General features: G+C 44.4%; 1 protein-coding gene across 2 annotated transcripts in view; it reads left to right on the top strand.

The window, feature by feature from the left end:
- Positions 1–8,663: 8,663 nt before the first annotated feature.
- ptprbl (protein tyrosine phosphatase receptor type B, like) overlaps positions 8,664–27,655 on the top strand; it is a 41,618-nt gene continuing 22,626 nt past the window's right edge. Inside the window, exons 1-6 of one of the 2 annotated variants that reach the window (XM_080002469.1) lie at positions 8,664–8,845; positions 11,806–12,213; positions 14,174–16,140; positions 18,117–18,384; positions 20,394–20,735; positions 27,294–27,557. In XM_080002469.1, the coding sequence (XP_079858595.1) occupies positions 8,791–8,845; positions 11,806–12,213; positions 14,174–16,140; positions 18,117–18,384; positions 20,394–20,735; positions 27,294–27,557 (3,304 nt within the window). In that variant the 5' untranslated portion in view covers positions 8,664–8,790. Of the gene's footprint in view, positions 8,846–11,805; positions 12,214–14,173; positions 16,141–17,114; positions 17,591–18,116; positions 18,385–20,393; positions 20,736–27,293; positions 27,558–27,655 lie in introns of those variants that run through there. The other variant, XM_080002470.1, reaches the window with a different exon arrangement.

Genomic DNA, 27,655 nt, shown 5'->3' with positions numbered 1-27,655 from the left:
GAGGCTTCGAGCGGGCCCTCGGGAGACGACCCGGCTGTGGGTTGAGGGCCGCGACTAAACGGACCAATAAATGAATCACTAGAAATAGAAATTCATTCATTCATAGAGAAATACAATATTTTATATATAAATATATATATTATTCAAATTGGGTATTATTTTTGAAAAATAAATTAGATAAAAAGTAAAAGTAAGGAGAGTTAAAAAAAAAAAATATATATATATATATACATAAATGATTTAATGAAATAAAATATTATTTATATATATATATATACATATATAAATGAATAAATACATGTATTTATTATTATATTAATATATTTATTGTATTAAAAATATTTATATACAATATCTTGTAAATATACATATTTACAAGATAAAGAGTACTTCAGAGATGTGGTTAAAAAAAAGTAAAAGTAAGCAAAGTAAAAAAACATATATATATGTATATATATTTAAAAATATATAAAAATGTTATTAAACCATATATATATATCACTTTTTAATGGGGTGATTCTGTGGCCCCCAGCAATTCCTTCACAGAACCACATTTTGGGAACCCCTGATTTAGCACACTCACAATCATTCTGATTCCCTATTTTTTTCCCCACCGTCTGACACAGATCGAATGTCATTTCCCATAAAATGTAAGCAGTATAAAATGCATGGTATCTGACTTTTAGATCAGATACACAGGCCTCCGTTGACACTGGAAGGTGTATTTCCCTTATTTCAATGGAGCTAGGCTAGTTGATCCCTTCTACAGCCTTAGGTCCTGTCGATATCCCAGCACTAGCTGGGCACACAAGGATGAAATTGGCATCGACCTGCCTGTCTGAATCCTAATTTCCCAAATTACTGGAGTGTCTCTCAAAAGGAAATTTGTAAAACGTGTTTGCTGTTGGTAGGGTTAGAATTCTGTTGGTTTGTAGATTTGCAAATTGGAGCATCTTGCTTTACTCGTGCTCTTTGAGAGCTGTTTTGAATTGTGGGCCTTAACATGTCTCCAGTTCCTATAGTTTAGTGTGTGAAACGTCCCACGGGGCGAGTGGAAGACTCTCGCAAAGTCCTTCCGGCATCGGCTCAGCGTCACGGAGAGGAACAGACGTAAAGGAACATGAGCGCCTGAGTGGACCGCGATGCGTACGGCGCCTGGGACCGGAATCAGAGCCAACACAGTTGGCCCAGTTTTATTGCACATCTCATTCGTCGTTGTTTGTGGCGAGCCCCGTGTCTTCCCCGCCATCTATAAACTTGTAATCTGGAAAATTCTAAGCTACGTCTCCGTAAAGAAATTGTTTCGATGTGGCTCCTTGTAATCGGCGGTGAAAATGACGATTTTTCTCTGCTTTTGGAAAAGACAGGAAGCATACGCAACACCTCGATGGGGATCGTTTGTCCGTAACTTTGATAGTCTATTCATTTGAGTTTATTCCTTTGTAGATGCAGTTGGTTGCTGCACAGCGTCCTGCCAGTAGCAATGGCAATGCCAATGATAGCAACATGTCCTCCATGGTCAAATATAAACAACACTGCGGACGCATCCTGCATGGGCGGGGCCAGGAGGTTTAAAGGTGTTTGAATGAATCTCCGACCAATCAGAGAGGGAGGCACGGATCACCGGGAGGAGCTACCGCACTTTTTTGGGCTTTTGTTAACGTGGTTTGGAAAGGAGGGAATATCAGCACAAAGGCACTTTGGAGGTTCTGTTGCTCAGTATGTTTTCATAATGTTCTACTAATAATATTGAAAATAAATAACAAGAAGAATAATACTTTGCCGGGTGTCTGAAATGTGTCCCACGTGGAGCCATCGGTCCCCCACCCCAACCGAGCGGACAGCGCTGCCCAATTCATCTTTCTCCGCAGAGGCGAAAGGTCACGGTCTGGGCGTGTGTTCAGGGTCAACACAAAGCGATTGGCTGAGGAAGCGTCTAATTGCGAAGGAACGGGAAGTTCTCCTGAGAGGGCCGGTGTCGGCGGGCCGTCGGATGGAGCTGACAGACAGGGACGGATGAGAGAAGGGGAGGGAGGAGGGAGGAGGGGAGAGAGAAGCTGAGAGAGGGGGCTCAGAAAATGTTTGTTGCACAGAGACTCAAAGACTTAGATCTTATATGATGATTCAGATACACTGTACTTCTGTGGTATTTGAGTTCAACACCGTATTGTTGCTTTAAACTGTGCGTGCGTGCGTGCGTGCGTGCGTGCGTGTGTGTGTGTGCGTGTATGTGTGTGTGCGCTAGGTGTGTGTTTTCAATACTTTCAATACAATCCTTACTACACCACACCACGCAGCCCCTGTCATAACCCTTTGTGGGTTTTTTTTCCTTTGTCTGTCTTTATCTGGTGCAGAGAGAACATGTTGTGCGTTCCGTATCCAGTATACTCTATTTGTCTTTTAGACGGTCAGGCATTCTTTTCCTCTGCTGCTGTTTTTATTTTTATTTTCTGTCTTTTTGCAGTGAAACCGATTCTGATTCTGGTGTGCGTTCTAGCGCGCACAGGTGTGTGTGTGTGTGTGTGTGTGTGTGTGTGTGTGTGTGTGTGCGTGTGTGTGTGTGTGTGTGAGTGCGTGTCTGAGTGTGTCTGTGCATGTGTGTGTGTGTGAGTGTGTCTGTGCATGTCTGTCTGTGCATGTGTGTGTGTGTGTGTGTGAATATGTCTCTGCATATGTGTCTGTGCGTGTGTGTGTGTGTGTGTGTGTGTGTGCGTGTGTGTGTGTGTGTGTGTGTGTGTGTGTGGTCTGGGTTGCAGACAAGGTGAGTCAGCATGGTTTCCTGCGCTGGGTGAGACTTCCTTTCTTGCCAATCACCATGGTGTCACGTCCAGGTGAGGTTAAACTCACAGGCCGCCGCTCCGCACGCCATGCGGCTTCTTCACTGTCGCGTGTGTGTGTGTGTGTGTGTGTGTGTTGGAAAAAAACGCAAATTACACTGCGACCACGGCTACATTTTGGGGATCAGCCCATGTGGGAAAGTCAACCCAACCGGGGCCGTACTCGGGTACAATCTTGTGTCGCGGTGAAGCGGCGTTGACTAATTCAGTCCGTTCAGTCACGACCCAGACAAGGCACTAAAAAGTAGAAAAGCTTGGTGATACTGACTCAGTGGAACTATTCCCTCTCTGAATTAATTGATCATTTCAGTGAATAACTCAATGTCGACAATGTGACAATATTTCAGTGTTTTCATACAATTAATTCATCCCGTGCAAAAGTGTGTACGTGCCAACGTGGACCTCCATCAGATCGTCCGATGACCAAGCGGGTGGAGGTGTTGATCGCTCCGTTCGTTCAGCAAGAACTGTCTGACGGTGTCTGAAGGAAGGCGTCGCTTTGCTCTAACGCCGTCTTCACGACCGGTGGGGGAGGGAATGGGACACTGAAGCCCCGTCATGATGTAACGGCGTCCTTTCTCCGGGGGGGCTGCAGACCCCGTCCCGTTCGCTGGGACGTGCGACCCCCTTACGTTTTCAACGGGGGGTCCTTTTTCTCTCGACCGGCGTCGAACCCTCCTCCCCTCGCTCGTCTGTGCGTGGACAGAACGAACGAAACAAAAGGATTAAAAAAAAAAATCACTCTGTCGGCGATGTTTTTCTTCCGTTGGAGGCTTTGATGGTTGTCGCGACGCCTAAATGTAAATGTTGTGATGGCCAAAATCCTGACGCAACGCAGGTGATAATACAATGTTGATATTCTGTCAGAAAATCTCCCAGGTCTAGTGGTGGACTGCAGGTGTAGGGGAGGTTTGGGGCCGGCGTTGGGGATGGGGTGGCGGCCGGGGAGGGTGGGGGGGTGTTTTAGGGAAGGGCCCCGGTAGCCCTCCTCGGCTTCACTCAGAGGCTCTCGGCCCACCTCCTCTTTGTTTTCATATCTGGCCCCGTGGGACCGGACCCACCAAAGCGACCTCGCCCACACTCAAGTGTACCAACGGGGGAGAGAGACGCGCGGTCCGGGAGCTGCGGGGAGCAGCGGGCCCCGAACACACACCCGGCGAAAGGTCCCACCGGCAGCTTCCCAGTGAGGACGCCGCTCGCAGGAGGTACCTTCGCTGTCTCGCATTTCTGTTTTTGCCTCGGCGTCCAGAAAACGCCCAGGTTGTTTATTTTGATTGGGATGGGGCTCTCCTTTTGTGCTTTGGCGCGCCAGGTCCGTCAGGTCAGTCCATCACAACATCAACACACACACACACACACACACACACACACACACACGCACACACACACACACACACACACACACACACGCACACACACACACACACACACACACACACACGCACGTGCGCACACACGCACACGCAGGCGCGCACGCACACACAAACAGCGAGGGAGCGGTGAGGATATGGCGATCAGTGAGGATGCTGAAGGAGTTAGCGCGGGACAGAGGGGCGAGCAGGGGGAGCCAGACGGGGCAGGACCAGAGACGGACGGACACGATAGGACAGAGGCCGCGGGGCGAGACCAAACAGGACGGAACCGGACAAGCTATTGTGAAAAACAAAAAATGCTGTTTCTTGGTGGTCTTACCGTAGGGCAGGAGTCTCTCGCAGCGTCGGGCTCGTTCAGATACCAGACCCTCAAACGCTACGGGAGAATATCACCAAAAATCTGACGCCGGGGGCTTTGACGAATCAATATGAAAGTACAGTGACCGGGTTATCTGTGGTTTCAACACATCGGCACAATGACACGGCATCGGCCGAAACCTTCTGACCTCCTCAGAAAATCACCTCCACTGAAACAAAATACAAACGGATGGATCGTCGCGCGATTTCAAGCAAAGAATCAGTTTTATTTATTTATTTGTTTATTTTCAGAAGTGGAACTATCATCTTCTATTCTAATTTATCATCTTCTGTTCTAATTTCTTAATTCTTAAGCGTCGTCCCTTCCAATGTGGATGAGAGCTACAACGACGGCTCTACAGAGATATGCAATGTGAGCAGCGTCAAATTAAAGTCAGATTCGTCGAGCCCTTTATGACAGTAAGGCCTGCACCTTCTCGAACCGTCTCACCCACAACCCGGCGGCGGGGGGGCGGGGGGCGGGCGGGAGTGGGGGGAGTTGGATTGCGTGGCTATTGTGGAAGGCTGAAGGCTCTCTGGGCGGAGGGAGAACAGAGGATGTGGATGGGTGGAGGAGATGTCCTGCCTGGTCACAGCTCTCCCTCAACCCCCACCCCCTGTACCAGGACAGGATGTCAGGGAGAGGTTGGAGGGAGGGAGGGAAGTCTGGGACCGGGGGGCAACGGGTTGTTTCAGCACGTCACAAAAGGAGCAGAACTCAGGAGCAGGAAGGAGGAGGTTGCGTCCTGAAGACTCGTGCGCAAACACTTGCGCATGCGTGCGCTCGGTTGTGAGCGTGCGCAGGAGTGAGCGTGGCTGCAGGCCGACGTGCGCAACGCGCGATAAGGGCGGCCGCATGCGTTTTCACCACAATGTCATTTTCAAAACACGGCCCTTTGCGTCGAGGAGTTCCACAGCACTCACTGTCAAGAGTCCAGTTTCGGGAGGTTTATTCGAGAGTCAAGGGTCAAGATCCAAGAGGATTATTTGTCACAAACATATACATACGGTCATACATATATGTAGTGAAATGTCATGGCACCCGGAGATTATGCACTATGAGCTTTATAAGCTCTAAAAATACTAGAAATACTGAAAATACTAGAAGGTGTGTAACTGACACGATTACGCACATTTTCGTATCGAATCGTGATTCTGGGTTCTATAATCATATAATAGAATTAATTTTCTGTGTTGTATTATATTACATATATATTTACATTTGTCAATACATATACATACGTTCATAAATATATGTAATAAAATGTCTTTGCAACGCAGAGATTATGCACAATAGTTACTAGATTCAAGATTCAAGATTCAAGATTTTTTATTTGTCACATACATATACATACCTTCATACATATATGCAGTGAAATGTAATGCAACGCACCCGGTGATAGCACACAATATGTCCTACTAAACCGAACTATTAGTAATAGTATAGTAATAAATACTAATTGTAATAATATCTAACCTAATTACTACCTAACTAACTAACTGAAACAAACTGATTCCTAAAACCTAATGCAGCTAGTGAATAGAATAATATAAATAAAATTAAATAAAAATAAAACAAGACTCAAAAAGGTAATACAGGGTGGGGGTACAAAATAGAAGTAAAGGGAACAGAGTTATGTATGTGGGATAGGCTATTTGTATATACAGATATGTGCAGTAAAGTGATTTAAGAGATTGCAGTGAAACGGTGGTGAAACGTCATACTGCACAGGCAGCTTTAAAGGGCTAAAACTGTGGTCGAAACCCAAAAGATGAAGCAAAGAATCAATACGTTAGTGTCACAAACTTTAACTTTAACTTTGTTAAGGACTATAGGTTTTGATGGGTGTCCTACAAAGGGTGATGACTGAATGACTTATACTTCGGTCCTGGATAGAGATTTTGTCATGCTGTATGTTATTCCTAAAAAAACGGGGATTGGAAGAAAAAAAAAATCCATCCATTCAGAACATTCGAGGCGGACGTCCTCAACGGCTGCGGTCGGGCTCCTTTGAATCTCTCCCTCCAGGAGGTTCTCTGTGCCTCGGAGTGAACGCAGACAGAACACATGTTGAGTTATTAAATATGAATTTCACAGCGTTTTATGTTCGTACAGGCGAGGTTGTCCTGTTTCACCCTCATCCCCCATACGAGCTGTCGTTGACCGGGGCGTCCGCTGAGAGGTTTGGTCTGGAGCGGGCGGAAGCAGCAGAGCCTCAGCGGTCATTTGAATGTAACCAGGCAGAGTGTCGAAACCAACAACCCTCCATGATACTGAGGGCGTCGTCCCGAAATGTCGTCGTTATTATGACCAAATGTCTCTTTTTAAACTCCGGCTGTCCTTCATTCTACCTGGTTTCTGAGTGTATTAAGTATAGGTATTCTGAGTGGTTGCTCTTCGTGCCCAGCTTAGGACTTGACCATGTTAATGAGGACTTCGGATAGTATAATGTTGACCCAATACTTGAATGTTATATGATATTCCGAAATGACAGACACGTTGTCCATCCTTGATTACTCTCCGAAATTGACAAGTCTCTCAAGATGTTATGGAAGTAAAATAGCTTTGGCGTGACTATAGCAGCTGTGAGTCATCCTGACTTTCCTGTAAAAACCTTTTGTTAGTCCTGTAAATGTATTCCCAAATAGGGTATCATGAACATATGTCTCCAAATTGTGTTTATGCAGATTAGGATTCCACAGCACTCTGTTGTTATGTAGTAAAAACCCATGTCCAGATAAGGTGTGGATATGACATGGCGGGGAATTTAAATTTCAAGCATGCAATGTCCACTTTTATTTTGAAAGGAATTGTTCAGTCACTGTTGTACAGTTTGTAAGAAAGTGGATCATGAATGATTTTTTTGAAGAAATCATTGAAATGTCTGCCAGGGACCCGCCAAGCCTCACAGGATTTCCAAAGGGCTAAGGCTAGGCTTAGGGTAAGGGTTAGGGGTAGGGGTAGGATAGGGTCAGGGTTAGGATAGGGTTAGGGTCAGAGTTATGCTTAGGATAGGGTTAGGGTTAGGGTTCGAGTTATGGTTAGGATAGGGTTAGGTTTAGGATAGGGTTAGGGTTAGGATTGGGTTAGGGTTCGAGTTATGGTTAGGATAGGGTTATGGTTAGGATAGGGTTAGGGTTAGGCTAGGGTTAGGGTTAGGGAGAAGAAGGCAAAAAAGACACCAATATAGGAAGGGGGGCAAGATTCAAGATTCAAGAGGTTTATTCGTCACATACATATACATACTTTCATACATATATGCAGTGAAATGTAATGCAACCCGGTGATGACACACAATATGTCCTAGGAAAAAAAATATTTCTAAAAGACCAGCTAACTGAAATAAAATAAAAATATAAATATATAGAATAAAATAAAATACAATAAAATAAAATACAATGAAATGGAATAGATAGAGGGAATATGCTTATGTATATGGAATAGGCAATTACGTATATACAGATATGTGCATTAAAGTGGCATGTGAATTAAAGTGCCCAAGACATGTGCCCCGGGGCCTCACTGGAACATGTTGATTGATTGTGCTGATTGATGTGATTATGTTGGAGGAATATCAAGAAATAAAATATGTCTGCGTCATGCGGGAATATCCCTCCTCCCCCTAAGGAAAAATCATAAAATTTGGTCATAAAAAAATCATCATGTGTTTGTATTTATGTATAGAATGTGGTTATGTAACAATAAATAACTTGTACAAAATGCATTCCAAATTCATTCATCGTGTCATTGTTTTGATTCTGTGGTGGAACGAATGAAGAAAAAAAAAGTTGAAAGAAAATACTTGTGATTTAAAACAAAAAAAAACAAAAAAACAATGTCCGGACTGGGTGTCTTTACTTTCCTTTCATTTCACTTTCTGCGAGTCCACGTGTGTTGTGGCGCTTGAGCACGTCAGTCCCATCATAATCATCATCATCATCATCATCATCACCACCACCATCATCACCATCATCATCACCGTCACGTTGCGGGACGTGCTGTGGTGTTTCCGAGAGGAGCGCGTTTCCAGTGCGCGACCAGCGACAACAGCGACGGGTTCTTCGCCCTGGAAGCTCCTGAACAATCCACCAGAAGGAAGCCGCTCGCTGACCCCTCTCCCCCCGCCCTCCCCTCTCCCCTCTCCCCTCTCCCCACGCTCGGAGACAACGCTTCCCTCCGGCCCCGCGCTCCCGCTCGCCCGGACGCCTCCGCACGTTTCGACATGGACGCCCCGTCGCTCCTGGTGGCGCTCACGCTGCTGCGCCTCGCCTCCGCATGTGAGTACCGGGTGCGGCGCGGTCAGGCTCCCCCTGCCCTACCCCACCCCACCCCACCCCGCCCACCCCGACAAAGACCCCCCGACGTTTGACCGGGGAGCTGCCCGCGTCGAGGGGCTGCGGCCACGGGGGGCCGGGGGGGGGGGGGGGAGTTCATCCTTATCCGTGAACCGAGAAGGAGTAAAAACAACAAGAAAAAACAACCTTAACAAAAAACAACAACCCGTTCTGATCAGAAAACCACGCTTTTTCGTCCGTTTCGATGAAGCCTGGATTAGTGCGACAGGTACTTTGCGGGTTTTTGTGTTTTTTTTGTTTCCATTGAAATACTCAGTCCGACCCGCTCTGTCAGGAGGAGCGGGTTCCGATCACTTGTCCCGCGCCCGAAACGGCTGGGAAATAACCAACTGTCCGTGTCGGCACTGATAACACAGCAGTGCGTTGTGGGGTTTTTTCTCTGGTAGAGTCACACGGTTATACTTTCCACGAGGACCCGCTGTCCGTAACGTGGGACAGGGACGCGGCGTCGTACCGTAATAGTGACGTTTTCACTGAATCAGAATCAGATTGTGAATTATTCTTTTTTTTTTTTTTTGGGGGGGGGGGGGGGGGGGGGGGGCAAGCGTTTTCGCGCATACGAGGAGCGCGACTTGGTGAAGTCGGTGCGTGAGAGGCGAACAGCAACACGATGCGACGAGCAGAATAACTGCGTGACTGGTTTTAATTTCAGGCGAAAAGCAAGTGCAAAGATGTTCGTATCATCAAGTGTTTCTCCTGCTTCTTATGGTTTATTCTAATCAGTTCAGGCCCCTTCTTAAATTATAATAATAATGTATTATTATTATTTATTATTATTTATTATTATTATTATTATTATTATTATTATTATTATTATTATAAATATTTCGGGACCCTCAGATATAAATGTTACGTTCTTGGATGCCACTGTTTTTTGACGGTCACGTGTTTTTCTTTTTCTTTTTTTTTTAGTCAAGGAACGACAAGGAAATAGTTTGAAGCAGTATATTTATCCACTACAACGTCAAACCCCGACGTAAACAGTCAGCGATCAATACAAATAGGAAATGAGCATATGTCTTTGATAAATATTATATATTTTCCGTTGTTATTATTCGACAGATAGGAGGCTGGTTCGAGTGCATCAGCAAAGGGAAAAATTTGACTTTTTCTCCGCAGAATGAATTATATATATATATATATATATATATATATATATGTGTGTGTGTGTGTGTGTGTGTGTGTGTGTGTGTGTGTGTGTGTATATACATATGTATGTTTGTATATACATTTATCCATTCATTCGGCCATGCATTTATAGATCAGATGATTGCCTACAGCATTTGTATCACCATGTCGACCATGTCGTCATATAGGGGGCCTCGTGGCAAAACATACAATAATTCTTTGTGGAGATGTCTTTGGCTTTGGTAGCTCTCAACAAAGACGGTTGATGTTGCAATGATATATTATAATATTATGATATTGTGATTTGTTTGCTGAGGGCTTCAGGCGTTCACTGCATTATGAGTATTATTGTAAGGTTCTACAAGAAAAGTGAATTAAAGCCTATTCCTTCATGTATTCAACGCTTGGTTACGTATTCAACGCAAATGTGTTAATTATTTACATATAAAAACATAATAATAATAATGATAATAATAGTAATAATACTAATAATAATACTTACAATAATAGTAATAATAATTATTATTATCATTATTATTATTATTATTATTATTATTATTATTATTATTATTATTATTATTATTTATAAAATTCATCTTGTTTGTTTATCCTGATATTTAGTTCATTTTCGTAATTCCTTTCCGTCTTCTGATTTGGTTATTACGCCACATGTCACACAAAAGCGAAACCGACCGAGGAGCCTTGTGCTTGATTTTAAGTGGCAGAAACAAACAAACAAAAGATGAAATTGAGAAGGCTGCCCAAAAGTTGTCCATCTCCGCTCAGAGCCCCCCGTAAGTGTGAACCACCCATCGGCCTTCGAAGCCCTCTATTACGGCTTATTATTTTCAATCACTGCGCGGTGTGGCGAAGAAGACAACGGAAAATCATCCCAGACGGACCTTCAACTTCTCCCAGAAACTGACGCAGAGGTGCGGCAAGACAGGATAAAAGATGAGCAAAAAGATGAGACGAGATGAAACAAGACATGTGGGCTATCCATCCCTGGGGGGGGTCATACGATAATATGATGACCGGATTATTATTTTCCTCGATGTGTGGCGTATTGGAACAGACAATGAAAAATGACCGCTTCAGACAGATCGTTCACCTTCAAATACTTTCAAAAACTGACCCATCTCTCAAAATTATATAATATAATATGATATAATGTAATGTAATTTAATGTAATATATTATATATTATATTATATTATATTGCTCCTATATTATATTATATTTTTCCCATCCTGACAAGCCAGGATGGGAAAAATGCAGAGGCCACATTTCACTGGCCACCACCCCAAAAAGCGTGTGTGTGTGTGTGAGTGTGTGTGTGTGTGTGTGTGTGTGTGTGTATATATTGCATGTGTTGTAGTCATGTGAAAAATAATAATTCATTAATAATTAACCTCTTGAAATACGATATGACTTTATTCATAGAAATCCAGGTGGGTGGGTGACGGGATTAATTTGACGGGGTACCTATATATATATATATATATATATATACACACACATATATGCATGTGTTGTAGTGCGGTCATGTGACAAATAACGATTCTTAATTCTTAATTCGTAGTTAACCTCCTGAAATAAGATATGACTTTATGCATAGAAATCCAGGTGGGTGGGTGACGGGATTCATTTGACGGGGTACCTCTATCTTTATATATATATATATATATATATATATATATATATATATATATATATATAAATATATAAATATATATATATATATAATTTCTCCAGCATCGTTCCTCATCGCCCACGCCCCGAAGAGCCTGTGCCTGTCCGCCCGGCAGCTGAAGGTGACGCTGGTCAGGTGCGACGCGTCCAGCGCCGCCCAGCGCTGGGTGTGGTCGCGCGGCAGGCGGCTGCAGCACGCGCCGTCCTCGCTGTGCCTGTGGGCGGACGCGCGCGGCGCCCTGCCGCCGCACGCGCGCCTGGTGGCGCTCGGCGACTGCGGCCGCGCGCCCGCCTGGCGGTGCTACGGCGCGCGCGGCGCGTTCGGACTGGCCGCCGCGCCGCTCTACCTGAGGAAGCAAGGCGAGCGGCTGGTGGTCCGGGCCGACCCGCGCCACTCCCATTGGACCAAGTATGACGACGTCGTGGATTCGGGCGGGAGCGACTCGGGGGCGCCGTTGTGTCAAGGCCAAGGTGAGCCCGGCGCCTTGTGGGGTTTGGGGTTTGGGGGAGGCGAGCAAAAAAAAAAAAAAAAAAAGGAAAAATTGCCTGGTTTCCGGCCCCTGGATGTACCAGGCGAGGTTCAAAACGTAACATGTCGCGATGTCCTCCGAAAGAAATGGGCGGTTTTTGCGTCGCTGCCTCAGCCGATCGCGGTTTGCTCACTCCATTTCTGCTGAGCTGCTGTGCAGTTTTAAATAGTCACCAAACTGCATTTCGTTTGAGGAATCAGTTAGTTTCAGTTGGTTAGCTAGCTAGGGAGGAATTAGGTTGGCTGCCATGTTCAGTTAGGAAACTATTGCAAAGACATTTCACTGCATATATGTTGAATCTTGAATTATATTACATGTTATCGGGCCAGTAAACACAGGACCTAGGTTCCTACAAGATGAATTGTATGAACCCCAAACTGCTAACAAGTTGAAAATATGGCCCCCAGCAGAATGCAGGTGAAGGGTCCTGAGCTAGGGCGTCTACCCCAAGTCTGACTTACGAACGATACACTGCAGATCGTCCGAAACGCACCTCAAATCCCGCAATCAATTAGCATTTGACCCAAAAGTCCCGAAACTCTTAAATTGGGGAGTCCCCGCGCTCCCTCGGCTGTGTCGGAGGCCTGGGCTGCCGGTCGCACTGTGTGAACAGGGAGAACCGCGCCGCCTACGTGACGTGGGACCACGTCTCCGTTGACTACACGGCCCGGCAGAGATGTTCCTTAACAACATGCATTGACCTCCGGCCCATTGGCGCTCTTGAAAATATTACTTTAAAGTCCCACAAGACGACACGTATCCCACAACCGGAAGCTTTGTGAAACTTCAGTCATTTTAAAACAACTTTCAATTCAACCAATGTTAATTCCTAATTGCCGATTAAAATGATGCACAGCCGGTTCCGCTAATGATGACAAAATGTTCTCATTATAAGTTATTTTGGTTCAGTTACATAATGTAATCCAACTCGTTTTTTAAAGCTGGTCTTTTTTGGCTTGTTAACTCATTTAAAGTCGTAATTAAAAAAATAAAAAATAAATACACAAACAGTTGAATGACCTTTCTCACCACCTAATACGTTACATTGTGAAAACCTGAACAGACGAAAGGGTTGGAGGACTGGCTGTTTCACACGAAAAAATTCTTGCCTGGCCCTTATGTTTTTGGAAACAGTTGAGTGCTTTTAACTTAATAAAGCTGCTCGTGTTATCGTGAACGGGGGGCTTCCATTGTTCACGCCAGTCCTTTAAAGGTGATTAAAGCGTAAAATGTGTCACTGTCTCCCTTCCTCCGTCGCCTCTTGGCTGAACACCATGTAGGGAAGGACAGTCCTGACTGGGACTCTGGCCGTGTATTGTCCTGTTGGACCACGCGCTGTGAACAGGAAAGACGTCAGCATTGTTCTTCCATCTAGTGCCGGTCACGAACTGGACTCGATCACGGAACTGGACTGGGCAAAACGCCCTCGGCAATATAAACAAGTGCCAATAGGTCTCGGCAAACAAACAAAATAAACAAGGCTGTAACGAGAAAGAGCTATTTGTCTTCGTCCAATCGTATTTATTTTATTAACAAAGAAAGCTATTTGAGTCAAGAGTCCAAGTAGCGACAATTTCCTTAAACAAACAAATGCTCATAGTCACTACCAGATGATGTCTTTTGACTGATGATCCCACATTTTATACCTGTAAAGTGGTAATAGTGTGTGTGTTGATTAATTTAAATGTCATCCGCAGTATCCCTCTGTTGCACTCCCAAAATATGCTGGCATAGGGCCTAGGCTTCTGTGGTTATGAACCGGAAGAGTCGGCAGAGAAAAATAAACAAGTGCCCATCGCATTAGATGCCGTTTGATTGTTTTATTGTCATACACATCGTTTCTGTGTATTTCGCTTGCCACTCAAATAAGATGCTCATTTATGTTTCTCCTTGTCTTGCAGAGACAACCCCATTTTCAACATCCACCTCTTCTTCCATATATGAGCCACTGGGGTCCACCAGCCCAGTCTATGCAGTAAAAACACTGGCCATAACTATTCCTCATGAACAGTCAGCCAATACAGATAACATCAACAACACCAGTGGACTGAATGCTGCATCGACAGGCCACAATACCATGTCCAACCATGTGGCCACCTTTGTGGTCGATGATATTCTGGATCGGACCAAGAGAGCCGCCATAACCGATTTCATTCCTGACGTTTCAACCTCTGTGACAGAGCTGACCACCTTAAACGGCAGCCAAGCCATCGAGGCAAGCCCCCCTCTGTCGACAACAGATAATTTCATGGAGTTAACGGCGGGCGCTTCCAGTCGAAATCTCTTGGCAGGGGATAAAATAACCGATTTCATTCCTGAAGTCTCAACCTCTGTGACAGAGCTGACCACCTTAAACGACAGCAAAGCCAGCGTGTCAAGACCCTCTCTGTCGACCACAGATCATTTCATGGAGTTACCGGCGGGCGCTTCCAGTCGAAATCTCTTTGCAGCGGATAAAATAACCGATTTCATTCCTGATGTTTCAACCTCTGTGACAGAGCTGACCACCTTAAACGTCAGCCAAGCCATCGAGGCAAGCCCCCCTCTGTCGACCACAGATCATTTCATGGAGTTACCGGCGGGCGCTTCCAGTCGAAATCTCTTTGCAGCGGATAAAATAACCGATTTCATTCCTGATGTTTCAACCTCTGTGACAGAGCTGACCACCTTAAACGTCAGCCAAGCCATCGAGGCAAGCCCCCCTCTGTCGACCACAGATCATTTCATGGAGTTACCGGCGGGCGCTTCCAGTAGAAATCTCTTAGCAGTGGATAAAATAACCGACTTCATTCCTGATGTTTCAACCTCTGTGACAGAGCTGACCACCTTACACAGCAGCCAAGCTTTGGTGTCAAGCCCTTCTCTGTCTACCACCAACAATTTCATGGAATTTTCGGCAAGCGCTTCAAATAGAAATCTCTTAGCAGCGGAAGGCGTGTCCGAGGTGGCATCCGTACACAGAGAAGCTTCTACCCTTCCTCACGGAGACACGCTAGTGTCGGCTGCAGCCACAGCTGCAAGCATGGCTTCACTGATGACTTCCTCAGTGCCCAACACGAGCGACAAGACTCACACGGCGGTGCCCTCCGAGGTCATGTCTCTGTCCTTTGATGCCGGAGTCAGTGCTACCGACGGTTTATCAACCCCCGGCGATGTTTCCAACACAAAGTCACACTTGGCTTCCACCCAAACTATACATTCCACTATGAACAATGGGGCAACGCCTGGAAAGACATACGGTCCGGCCACTTCCCGCAGAGTTCCCCCCCTAATAACAGGTCACACCACGGCTCCAACTGTGACTTCCACTGTGAAGCTACAAGCTGAATCCACTATGAAGACAGAGACACCGCCAGGCCATCGATCTACGCCTCTGACCACCACCTCCATACCTACAACCGCCTCAACCCTCCTGACGGCTAATCAAACACCACTAGTGACCTCCTTAAGTCCCACATCTCCTCATGCTCCGACACCATCTAAGGAAGTACCAATCACCGTCATACAAAGTGGAACCAGCTCAACTCCAACAGTCCCCTCAACCACGTCCTCTACTTCAACACCCTCTGCCAATACCGCCATTGTGACTAAAACCTTGCTCAGTACTACTCCATCAACTACCGCTACTACACCCAGTAAAACAACTCCCACAACAACAACAACTCCCACACCTACAACAACAGCTCTCACAACTACAACAACTCCCCCAACTACAACTACAACTACAACTACAACTACAACTACAACTAGGACTACCATGACTACAACTACCACTACTGCACCAAGCACCTACACTACCAAAGCAGCCACAGTCCCTCCCATAACAACTGCTCCAACAACAACTGAGGAATATGCCAGGCCTCCAGCAGTGAGTAAAAATGTTCCATTAAATTAACTATAATAATTAATTCAGGTTACCACAGGATAGTCAGTTACTTGGTCGAAGGCAATGTTTTTCTCTTTGTATAGTTTCCATTTATTTATATATAAAAAAAGCTTAACAATGCTACTCTCACATCTCACAAATAACGGAAAAGGAAACTAGTGGAAAAAAGCACACATTGGATATTGGGTATACTGGACGTTCTCCAGGCCTTGAAAGGAAAACTGAATCTGTAGCTCTTAATTAGATATGGTTAAAGTAAGTTGTAAACAGTATCCCAGAAATGTTTTATAACACCTAGGGCTGGGCCGTATACCAATATAATATCAATATTGTGACATGAGACTAGATATTTCATATTGATTTTGGTTATTGTGATATTGCGATACAGTTAATTGTTCTCTTTTCCTGCTCTTAAAGTCGCCATTACAGTAAAGTCATACAACCTTCGTAACCTCATAGACTACACCAGTTGCTCTAATCAATGTTATAATATCCACATTGATAATGATTATTTCTCAGATCATTCTTGTGGGTAAATATCTTATATTGATATTGATATTTAGGCGTATTCATCGAAAATATTGTGGTATTTGATTTAGTCAATATCGGCCTGCTGCTGGCTTCGGGAGATAAAGGCTGATTGGGTCGAAATATACTTTTTAATTATTGAAGAAGCCCGTGTTGAGGAAATGTGTGAATATTGAGCTCCACTCCCCTCCGATGGAACTTTTATTTATTTATCCCCCCCCCCCCCCAAAATGCCAACCATGTGCTATTATTAGAGGGTTGCTTTTGGCCCCCGCGAGCCGAGGCTGCTTCCTCTCATGGGAAACCCACGCGTTCTATTCTATCGCAACAATAGCATCTTTTAGCCTAATTGATTGCGGCTCGTTGGATGCTAAAGGTCCTCAGAGAAAGTCCAAGGGCGACAGGAAGGAAGGCAGGGTGGGGTGCGGGCGCTGCGGAGGCTGCGCGCTTCTGTTGTAGGCTATAGTGAAAGTTGAGAAAAGGTTAGATGGAGCCCTCGGCGAAATGTGCGCGGGAGCGTCTGCAATAAACGCAGATAAACGGCGGATTGGCGTTGCCCCTGGAGAGTGCGTCGAAATCCCCCGATTTTGAGGGCGGACGTCTGATCCCCCGTGCGGGATAGTTCTTATCCGGAGCGGCTGTACGCGCGCCGGGGAGCCTTCTTTTTTTGTTTTTTTTATTTTTTTACGCCGAGGAGCGAACGCTCGGACACCGAGGACGTTACGCGCGGCCGGGATGCTCGTTTCACACGCACTGAGTCGTTGAGACCAGTTATGTCAACCCTCCCCGGGATAAACTTTTTAATTGTGGTGCTTATTCTGCGGACCGATTTAAACCAGCAACCGCAATGCTCAGATGCGCAGCAAGTTATTTATTAGTCGCCTTATTTTGGAGGCTTCACGCGGTGAGTTGGCGATAAACCCTATTCAATTGCACCGGGGGAAAAATAATGTATTGGAGTCTTGGCTTAAAGTAGTGTTTCAGTTTGTTTAACCTTATATGTATTATATTTAGTTATATCTTAATTTTTGGACGTCATTTCTCAAGTTTAAGTTGATTAAAGCTAAGGAATAAATGTTTGACAAACGGAAGCCATATTTATTGTTGACGGGTTATTAATAACCTTTAATTACGTAAGCTGATCCAATAACTCATTTTCATCTGCTGTGGATTTTCGTTGGACTAAGTTGGGTTTTATTTACGCAAGTTAGATAGATAGATAGATAGATAGATAGATAGATAGATAGATAGATAGATAGATAGATAGAAAAAAAAGAAAAATGCAATATACCGTATGCTTCAAAAATAACAATAAACAATAGAGGTCTGCATTGAAAATTCACACCGTCAAAAAGAGGAACGTCTGCCACGCAGTGTTATGAATGCATGTATAACGTCATTAAAAGCCCGTCTGTCGCCTCCCCGTCCAGGCGGCTGAGGAGCGGTGCGTGGTCAGCGTCGCGGAAGTCACCACGGCCTCCGATTCCGTGCTTCTGAAACTCGTCACACCGGGAGAAGCGTGCAACTTCACGGCGTTTGAGGAGCACCGCGGGCCTGATGGAGTCGACTGCGAGCCCTACGGGGAATACGGCTACATGTACGCCTGTGAAGTGAGGCCCCTGGAGCCCGGGACCCCGCACCGCTTGGTGGTGAAGTCCAGGAAGGATGGAGAGCGTGACGTCGTTGCGGTGCACACAGGTGGGGGAGCGCACTTGGGATGAAGTCCCACTCTGGAAACACTTAGAATGCTGCTTTTTTGAACTTCATGGACTCCTTTTAGGCGTCCTAATCGTTGCAGTTACCTGCTATCGTTTCTCCGGTGTGTGCAAATATTGTAAATATATTACGGAAGCACCAGCACCAATAGTCATCTCAGAATATGGTGAAAGCTGTCGTTCGGACATGTTAGTCACAAGGTAAAAAAGGTGAAAGTGACTGATCATCCACTGTAGCTCATCATGAAAGTAACCGCCACTGCCCCCTGCCTCCTGAATTTCACAAGATCTTTGTACATCCTTTGTACATTGTTACAGGCCACAACCTCAGTGCGCCGCCAAAGAAATTCTTGGCAGAAAAGTTTTGCTTTATACAGTTAATTGTCACTGAGATCCCTTCCTGAGACAATCTGTGCTTTCCCCAAATAATCAGAGGTCATAGAGTAAGAGGTTAGTAACAATGGAGTACATCTAATCTAAAGTGTTGGCTTCCAGGTCTATCTCAACCTCCCCACAACCTCCCCCCTTCCATTTCCCTCTCAACATTGTTCCTCCAGCCTAGCGGATACAGGAGGTTCTTCACGCTGTTTGTTCTCTACAACCAAGAGATTAGAGTGAGAAAGGCCGACATAAATTAGAACGTTTGAATGTCATTTCTTTTTTCCTTTTGCTCTTTCCTTTTAGAGGTGCATTCATGATTTGTAGAGATATTTGTATAGAACTAGCGATAGTAATCCTGGATTTTATTATTTACGAACACTTTCATTGGAAATATTATTTGGTATGAAACTTTAGCGACAAGTTTCATATGAAATAATATTTCCAATGTAAATATTCGTAAATAATAAAGCTATAGCCACCTATAGAAAATTGTTATGGGGGGTGTCCTCTTTTCAATTACTGAGTTTGGCTCCAAATGGCCGAATATGAATTGAATAACAAAGCGTCATAAGGAATGTATTATCTCCCTCTTTAAAATAAACAGGGTCTAGTCAACGTGTTGTAATGTAGTCAAGTAAGGACTTCAGTGACAGCTCCCACTTAAACAAAGGAGCAGTGATACATTTCAAACAGCGGAAAACTGATTTCACGCTGGAGATGTCTTCTGAGTGTTTAATGGGTCCTGTCTTCATGGCACCAGTAGCGGACGCTGTCCTTTGGGTCTTTGCCTATCTGCCAGCAGGACTCCTTGGGAAACAACGAAGGCTCCGCTGGGAGGAAGCCGTTATTAAGGAAGGGCTAAAGGTTGGATGGGGCTGTGGGTGGAGCGGGCCTGTTCAGCTCGTCTCCATCTTGGCTCTTTTCAATGTTGTTTCCGTTCTAGGACCGCACTTGCTTGAAACACGCACAGGTCTCCCAGCAAAAGCGCCACATTCTTTAAGCAACCCAAACAATCTTATCAACCCCCTACATCTTTGCCGGCATTTGCAGCCTTTAACTCCCAACACAAAGACAGGAAGTACACGGAGACCCGCTGTGCACTTAACCCGCTGTTGTAGAACGCTGAGAAAAAGCTTTTAAGTTAGCTTTACATAATTCTTGCAAAGATACAAAATAACTTGATGAAGGTGGTTCTTGGAAACTAAGCACTTCTTTATTCCTTGGCCTCAAAGTAAGATATCAGTCATTTGTTAATCAACTGTAAAACTTGTGGCTCTCGTAGGCAAAGTGTACCTACTATGAACTAACCTATTGCAGGACTTGGCCTAGCCCAATATTTTCCCAAGTGCAATGACTCCATCCTGTTTTACGCTTCCATTTGGTAGGTATATATAGTAGGAGGAGTTGGATAATGTTTTAGTGAGACATGGGGTCACCTGTTGGAATTATGATCTTGAATTGGACAAAACCATTAATGTGATCCAGCCACGCGTACATAGAAGTCCATTTTGACCAGGTCGAGACCTGGTTATACCATTTAGATTCTGGTCGAAAACACAAGTGCAAAGGCAATGATTATATTTAACCTGTCTTCACTCCTCTCTCCGTTAGACCCGGTGGCCCCTGCCCGGCTCGATGTCCAGGTGGACCAGGCCCAGGCCCAGGCCCAGGCCCAGGCCCAGACCCAGTCTACCAGTCAGGTCCCCGTGCAGGGTACTCTGGGGAGCTCAGGCCTGCGGGTCTCTTGGACGCCGTCTCGGGGTCATGTGGACTGGTATGAGATCACGCTGGAGGACACTGGATCTGGATCTACACGCACCACTCGTGTGATGGGCAGTGCTGCACCCCAGTCCGGCTTCACAGATCTCATCCCCGGATCCCTCTACGCCCTCAGTCTGGTGGCTACGTCAGGCAACAAGATGGCTCCACCTGTCCAGACCTCCGCAGCCACGGGTGAGGAGGTTTTTTCACAAGATACACACATTATATAGAATATATACAGTCTGAATGTACAAAAAACTGTATTAACTGTTTATAATTGTTCCTTATATTGCCTTGCACTATTGAACGCATGCATTTTGAAAAATCTTGTAATTATCTAGCTTGAAACCCAAAAACATTTCTTTGTACTTTTCCCAGTCTTGCTGAGCGCTGGAAACGCCTCAATTTTGTTTGCTGTTTTATCATTTATTTTAAAAGCAGTGCTGGCTTTGAAACAGTGGGAAAGCTTCCATTGTTTCTACTTCATAATGGAAAAATGTTTATGTTTGCGGATTGTCTTCTAATGGGTCACGGAAATGTGACATTAGGAGCGGACACGATGCTTTAGGTTTTATCCTGCCCGCCAACAGGATATCACCCCTGGAACACGTCGCTAATTATCTTCCTTGCTTTATCGCTTACATAATCTGTTGAGAGACTAAAAAAAATAGCCTGTCGCCGCCTATTAATCAAACTCTTCCCAGTTCTGGTGTTGGAGACAGTCATTTATTAAGACCTGTCATTGATAAAGTTTTATTTTCTTCCTTTTGGAGGATAATATAGGTATTATTTGAAAAGCCTTCTGACACCACCAGCACAATGCTGACATACAGGCTCTACAGCTATTCCACTTTTCTTGTGGCTTTTATGTCAAAGGCAAAGTCGTATTTATTTCGAAGTGCAAGTCTGAACACACTTCACAAATTTCATACATGATCATACACACAAAGTCATGCATGAATACCGGCAACAACGTATCAACCCTGCAAAATAATGAGGATAGACCAAGATAACAAGAAGCGACCTCGACTTGAAAACACTGAGGGGCGAAATAAACAAAGCACGGATCGCGGCCGCTAGTAGCGCCGTGAATTGCGCATCAATTTGCGCCCGGCATCTGCGGCGTCTTCGCGTCCGATTCGCCAAAATAAAGTCGCGCTAATGACATGACAGCGCAAACACGGCCATTAGGTCGCTGCTGAGTGCAATTTGCCCTTTTTCGTCTGATTGCGGATCCGCGGAGATTGCGGATGCGCGGACTCACACAAGCGCTACTTTCAGATGGACATTTACTTCATAATTCTAGGTTTATGTGCAGCGGCCGTAATACATTTATTATGAGTAAATACGTAATAAAACGAACTCTTTCCGCTCGATGTTGATAATTAACCGTTTAACCATTAACCGATAATAGGAATTGTGATCGAGCAATACGATCAGTTAAAGAGCTAACGGAATATTATTAAAATGGAAAAAAAAGAAATTTAAAAAAAAAAGTTTGTTGCATGGTAAAATCAAACAACTAAAACAGTGTAAACAACTAAAAACAGTGATAAAAACAGTGTGTTTTTAGTTGTTTTATTTGGAAGAACAGCTCCAAATACGGAACGGCTCCACGTCGCGCCGCGATCGGAACACACGGAGAATTGTGTTCGCGTATTAAAAAAATGAATTATAATTCCCCTTATTTCTAATTATAATTTTTCCAAGTCCAATAAAAAAAGACAGTGATTTTCTTTTTTTCGGTGGACAGTGGCCTAATATTTTAATATTGTCGGGTGTGATCGGTCAACGAGGGTCGGCTGTCGGTCAGAAAAAAAAATCGAAATGAGCGTCCCTACTTCCCACACTTCGTTTATTACATGAATAAAATGTGTATATATTTACATTTTTACTTAAGAAATTCTAGTTCTCACTGAATCCCAATTTTACAAAGTAGAAATGATGACAATTGATTTATTGTATTATCTCCGCCACAAAGTTCATTCTTTCAGTGCACGCCGAACGCCGTGGCCTTTCGTGTGCAATTTTGACCACGTTGTTTTTTTCCCCCCCAATATCTTTTGAGTTTAATAGGAATTATGTAACGCCTTTGTAACACCTTTTTTTGTACAATAAATGATCCCAAGTTTTTTTTTTTTATTTAAAACCACCACGGACTGGCATCGCCGAGCCGAGACAGTCGTGATCATTATAAATAAAGCTGCAGGCAGCAATACGCGGGGTCCGCTTTAGTCGCGTTAGGTACGTATTACAGTTTTCCGGCTTCTGTGAAACGCAGCACGAGTTAGATTTTTCCGAGTTGACGTTGGGTCAGTCGTCTGAACAAGCACAACTACTCTGCAAGCGAACCAGGTCCACACAGCACAACTTCCCGAATGAGCTCCAGAGGCGAATGAGCGCCAGAGACTAAGGACTGGACTTATATATGTAACTTTGGTTCATGATGTCACAAAGCGCCCTGCTACACAAACTAATCAAGGTCTGCTAAAGTTCTTCAACCTCCGGTAAATTCTGTCTGTCTCTGTCCTCGGCTCTCCCCAGAGCCCCAATCTGCACATATGGAGATACAGGGATTTAGATTCAAAACGGTGGAAAAATAAAGCCATAATAGACAAAATAGAATAGAGACATGTCAGATAAGTCTTTTATTGAAAAGTTGGCCAAAATATTCGGGCAAAACAACAAAACGAAATACCCGGGTATTCATAAAGATCACCTGACGTGTAATATCTCTGCATTAAAAAAACCAACATTGTCACCTCCACAAACTTAAATAAACAATTTGCAACTGAAACAAGATTTACAAAATTATTTTTATTTTTTTAAAGATCATCTGGCATGTAATTTGTTAAGTACAAAAAATCAAGGACATCTTGCAGGAACTTAATGTTTATAATGTCCATCTTCAAAAACTCTTCAGAGAGTTTATGTATACAAAGGCCATCTTTAGAAACTGAAAACAACTTACAACTGAAACAACAAAATAACAAAACAAAACAATTTTTTTAAAGATCGCCCAACGTGTAAATGTCTTTAGTACTAAAACAAGGCTATCTTCAAAACGTTAGTGTTTATAAATTCTGACCGACATTTATCGAGTCGATCATCATACCACACTTGATGCATAATATGCTTGTTTGTCAAACTAGCTGATGTTACTCTACCGACTATTTCTAACGGTTCCTCCTCCGGGGATTTCGTGCCAGTGTCTGCGTTTAGGACGGGTACCCCTGGCCTGGGTAGGATCATTGTGTTCTGTGAGATAGACATTGTCACTCTGATGGCGGGTCATTAGGATCTTCATTGTATGGGATTGGCCTTCCTTCACGGGTTTAATTTGGTCCCAGTGTCATTGTAGTACGCTACAAAGCTGCCGGGTGAGTCACACTGGCGGTCGCCAACTCTGCTGCTCGGGTGTGAATCAGCAACTGCACGGCGCGATCCCTGCTTGATAATTGCGCACGCATCACCAGAAATTGTCAACGCGCATGCGTGCGTCGTCGTGGTTTCAGCAGTGATCTCCGAATTGCTTTATCAATGGATCATGGCTACGTTACAGTATATAAACGCAGAGTCACAGTGATCCACACCGGCGACCCCAGTGCACACCACCCCGCATCATTTAGAGTGTTGTACTACAGAAAGTGTGTCTTCTTGGCAATTCTGTTACTGCAATATAATCTCTTCCTGGCACGTTATCTTTTAGTCGACCACACTTTTTCATATCCTGAAAAAAGACCAGTTCCTTTTACCAAAGCATCATCTGGGTCACTTGTTGTCCATGTGCAGACGTTCTCTATCTTGCTTTTAAGTACTGCTGTTAAACTGATAGCCGCACACTGCTTGTTCCCCGAAGCTCCAGACTGTGAATCACCCTGATGAAATGAGCCTCTGAATACTGATATGTATGGGGAATGAACAGTAATATTTAGAGGCATTTCATCTATTTTAACTTTGGTCACAGATTTTGCTGCAACTTTTCCTTTTTCTGCCTTTATGTAGTTGTTATTTTTCCGGCGTTTTCTCAATTGTTGCTTCATAGCTTTTTTTTTCAAGGTTTTCAAGGTGTGACCAATGTGCAATCCACATTCCACAATCCAAGGTGTGTTGCCACAATGACCTCTAAGGCTGGACGTTTTGCCCACAGCTTCTTATTGTCTTGGACTTTCGGCTTCTCTTTGGCATCTGGAACACAAATAAACACAAACAATACAATTATTTCATAACACAGACAAAATAAATACACGTGACTTTCACTGTGTCATTTATTATAGTTATTTTGATAACGACCTACAATCCAGGAAGACATCTAACCAGATGTACTGTCTTTAGTAGAATGCAGCCTTAGGTTACAATGACAAAACATATTTTTTTGATTATGAAGGATAATGTTTATATTAGATTACCTTTAATTTGGAATTTGGCTTCATTCTTAAGGACTAATTCAAATGTATACTGAGATGCAGTTTATTATAGACATAAGTATCTGTAGAAATATCCTGTATATGTCGGGGATTTCTAGGACGATGGTTTTTTTTTTCTGTGATGTGAAGCACTGTGGCATTTTTTGACCAAATAATGACCTCACATAAGAACTTTGACTTTAATATATTAATATTAATGTTAAAACAAACTACAATTCACAATGACATATAACCAATTTATACAATTCAACATGACATATAATCAAATTAACGGTCTGTGATGGGATACAATCTTGTGTTATAATGGCAAGAAGTCTGGCTTTGAGTATGAAATATAACGTAACAAACGTTATATTTAGAGTACCATCACTTTGAAATTTGACTTACTATGGAAGCACGAATACAAATTGATGTAACCGCCTTCACAAACCTGTTTTTCCCCTGTGTTATTCTCTTCCCTGTCGCCACTCTTGTCAGCCCAACGCTGTCTGCGTTGGGCTGCAGCTGAATGTAGATGAAATACTTTTTATAGAGCCGTCTGTGTTTGGCTGTAGACCAGGACTTGTCATTGTTGTAACTCGCCGGGGTGCCTGTGGGAGTAGAGCGGCACTCTCAAAGGTTAATATCTGGCGTCTCAGCGTTGGTGATGCAGACTGCGATACCAGTTGTGGATGGCGGCGTGGCGGCGCTCCAGTGTGTTCCCCTCCCTGCTCGGACAACTGTGCTGTGTGGGGAAACGATGTTTCGTTTAGTTTTCGGAGTCCTGAATTACTACGGAGTCGAGTTACAATTTTCTGAGTCCCATGGAACTCATCACGGGCTCCTACGGTCTGGACTCCTACGGTTTGAGGCAAACACCGGGTTGGAACAGAATGCGTTTATTTACAAAAAGGCTAGAAATAATAAAATATCAAACAAAATGCGGGTGTTGTGTCAGGTCGTCCCAACCCGGTGCAGATACTGCCCCGAAGCAAACACTACAAGCTGGTGGAGTCTACACCACGCACCTTGCACGATTCGAATGCCCCCCCCGGAGCCACAACCTGCACATATATTAAGCGTTGGATGATGATGTCACAAAGCGCCCTTCTCCACAAACTCATCTCGCTCCATCAAACTAGAAACTCAGTCCACCAGATGTCGTGAGACGTCGCGGTTCTAATGAGATTCCAACCATGTCCATGGGTTCGGCGGTTGTCGTGGGCCAGACACTTTTAGCCCGAAAAATACTAAGGAGAAAAATAATAATAAATATGGCCGCAGGCAGCAACACACAGGGTCCAGTTTAGTCGTGTGAGGTACGTATTACAGTTTCCAGAGTTTCTGTAATGCCAGGATCAGACTACACAAATTCAGCCCGATTTTGACCTGATATGAACGTCGGGAATGTTTGCCGAGTGCCGCGTTCCACCGTCTTTGTTTACACCTGCTCCCATGCGCCTGCAGGTAACCTTAATGCACCGTGTCGTAAAATATTGGCGTAAGCAGTTCTGGCGGAACGTGGTGTGCATACGCAAAACGTGCTTACTGCGGTTGCCGTGTTTCAGATATTTTTTGCCTGAAAAATGCCAAGGACATTAATAATAATACAAATCTGAGGAATAACAATAGGGTCCCAGCCAATAGGGTTGTTGTTGAATGTTCACGCTCATCTTGAAGGAAGTGCTGTGATGCTGAGGAAAAAAATCATTGCCGAATTAGGAACCACTCGCCAATGTCCCATTAAAACCAGCACCTTGTGGAAAAACTGCAGTGCCTCCAATACAGTCTGTGCAGTGATTGGTCGGAATAAAAAGCTAGATGATTCACATTGCACATGGCTGGAGATCATTGCTTTAAAGGTCTTCCTAGAAACCACTTCAACATCATTTTACCTGTGTAACATAACATTAAAGGGGCAATAGACAACTTTTTTGCTTTTATTTATCATTACGGAGTTAATGATGATTGCACAGTGTAATGGCTATAGAATAATGACACCACCTGCCTTTAGATTGGTTCCCTATAAGCCTCCATATCACTATGCAATTCGGACTGCCACCGGGTACGAATCCCCGGGAAAATGATGTATTTACGGCAGCCTGTCGCAGGAAGTGCATTAACACGCACCACCATTAGTGGAAATGGCGGACGGTGGAGCAAGCTACTCCACGTAGATCATAAACCCTTGAATATAAAAACGACTCGTTGAAATTGGTCGAGAAATATAAACGTTAAATAGAAAGTGCTTTTTATCCAGAAAACCTTTTTTATTTCACACCTTTAACAATTTTCATTTGAAATTGATCCAGAGCTCTAACATTTCTCCATCTCCTCCTCCCAGCTCCCTCAACCGTCGGCGGCCTCCACGTCTCCTCCTCCGCCCCCAGCAACCTCAGCGCTACCTGGCAGGCCGGTCCAGGCAGGACGGAGCTGTACCGTGTCCTGCTGAGTGACCAGGAGGGGGCAGTGGTGAGGAACCTGACCCTGACGAACGCCGCAACCTCCGCCCAGCTCGCTAACCTGCAGCCGGGGACCCTGTACACCGTCACCGTGGTAACGGAAGCGGCCGGTCTGCAGAGCCCCGTATCCGTGCGAGCCGCCACAGGTATCGAACCAAAAAAGCTTCCATTTTATTGTAAAAGTGTTTGATGGTGATTTTGGCTTGAAGTCCATGTAATCTCAACCGTTAATATTAATATTCAT

Source organism: Zeus faber, assembly GCF_960531495.2.
Source record: "Zeus faber genome assembly, chromosome: 6".
NCBI lineage: Eukaryota > Metazoa > Chordata > Actinopteri > Zeiformes > Zeidae > Zeus > Zeus faber.
This window is presented reverse-complemented; position numbering and strand designations above follow the sequence as displayed.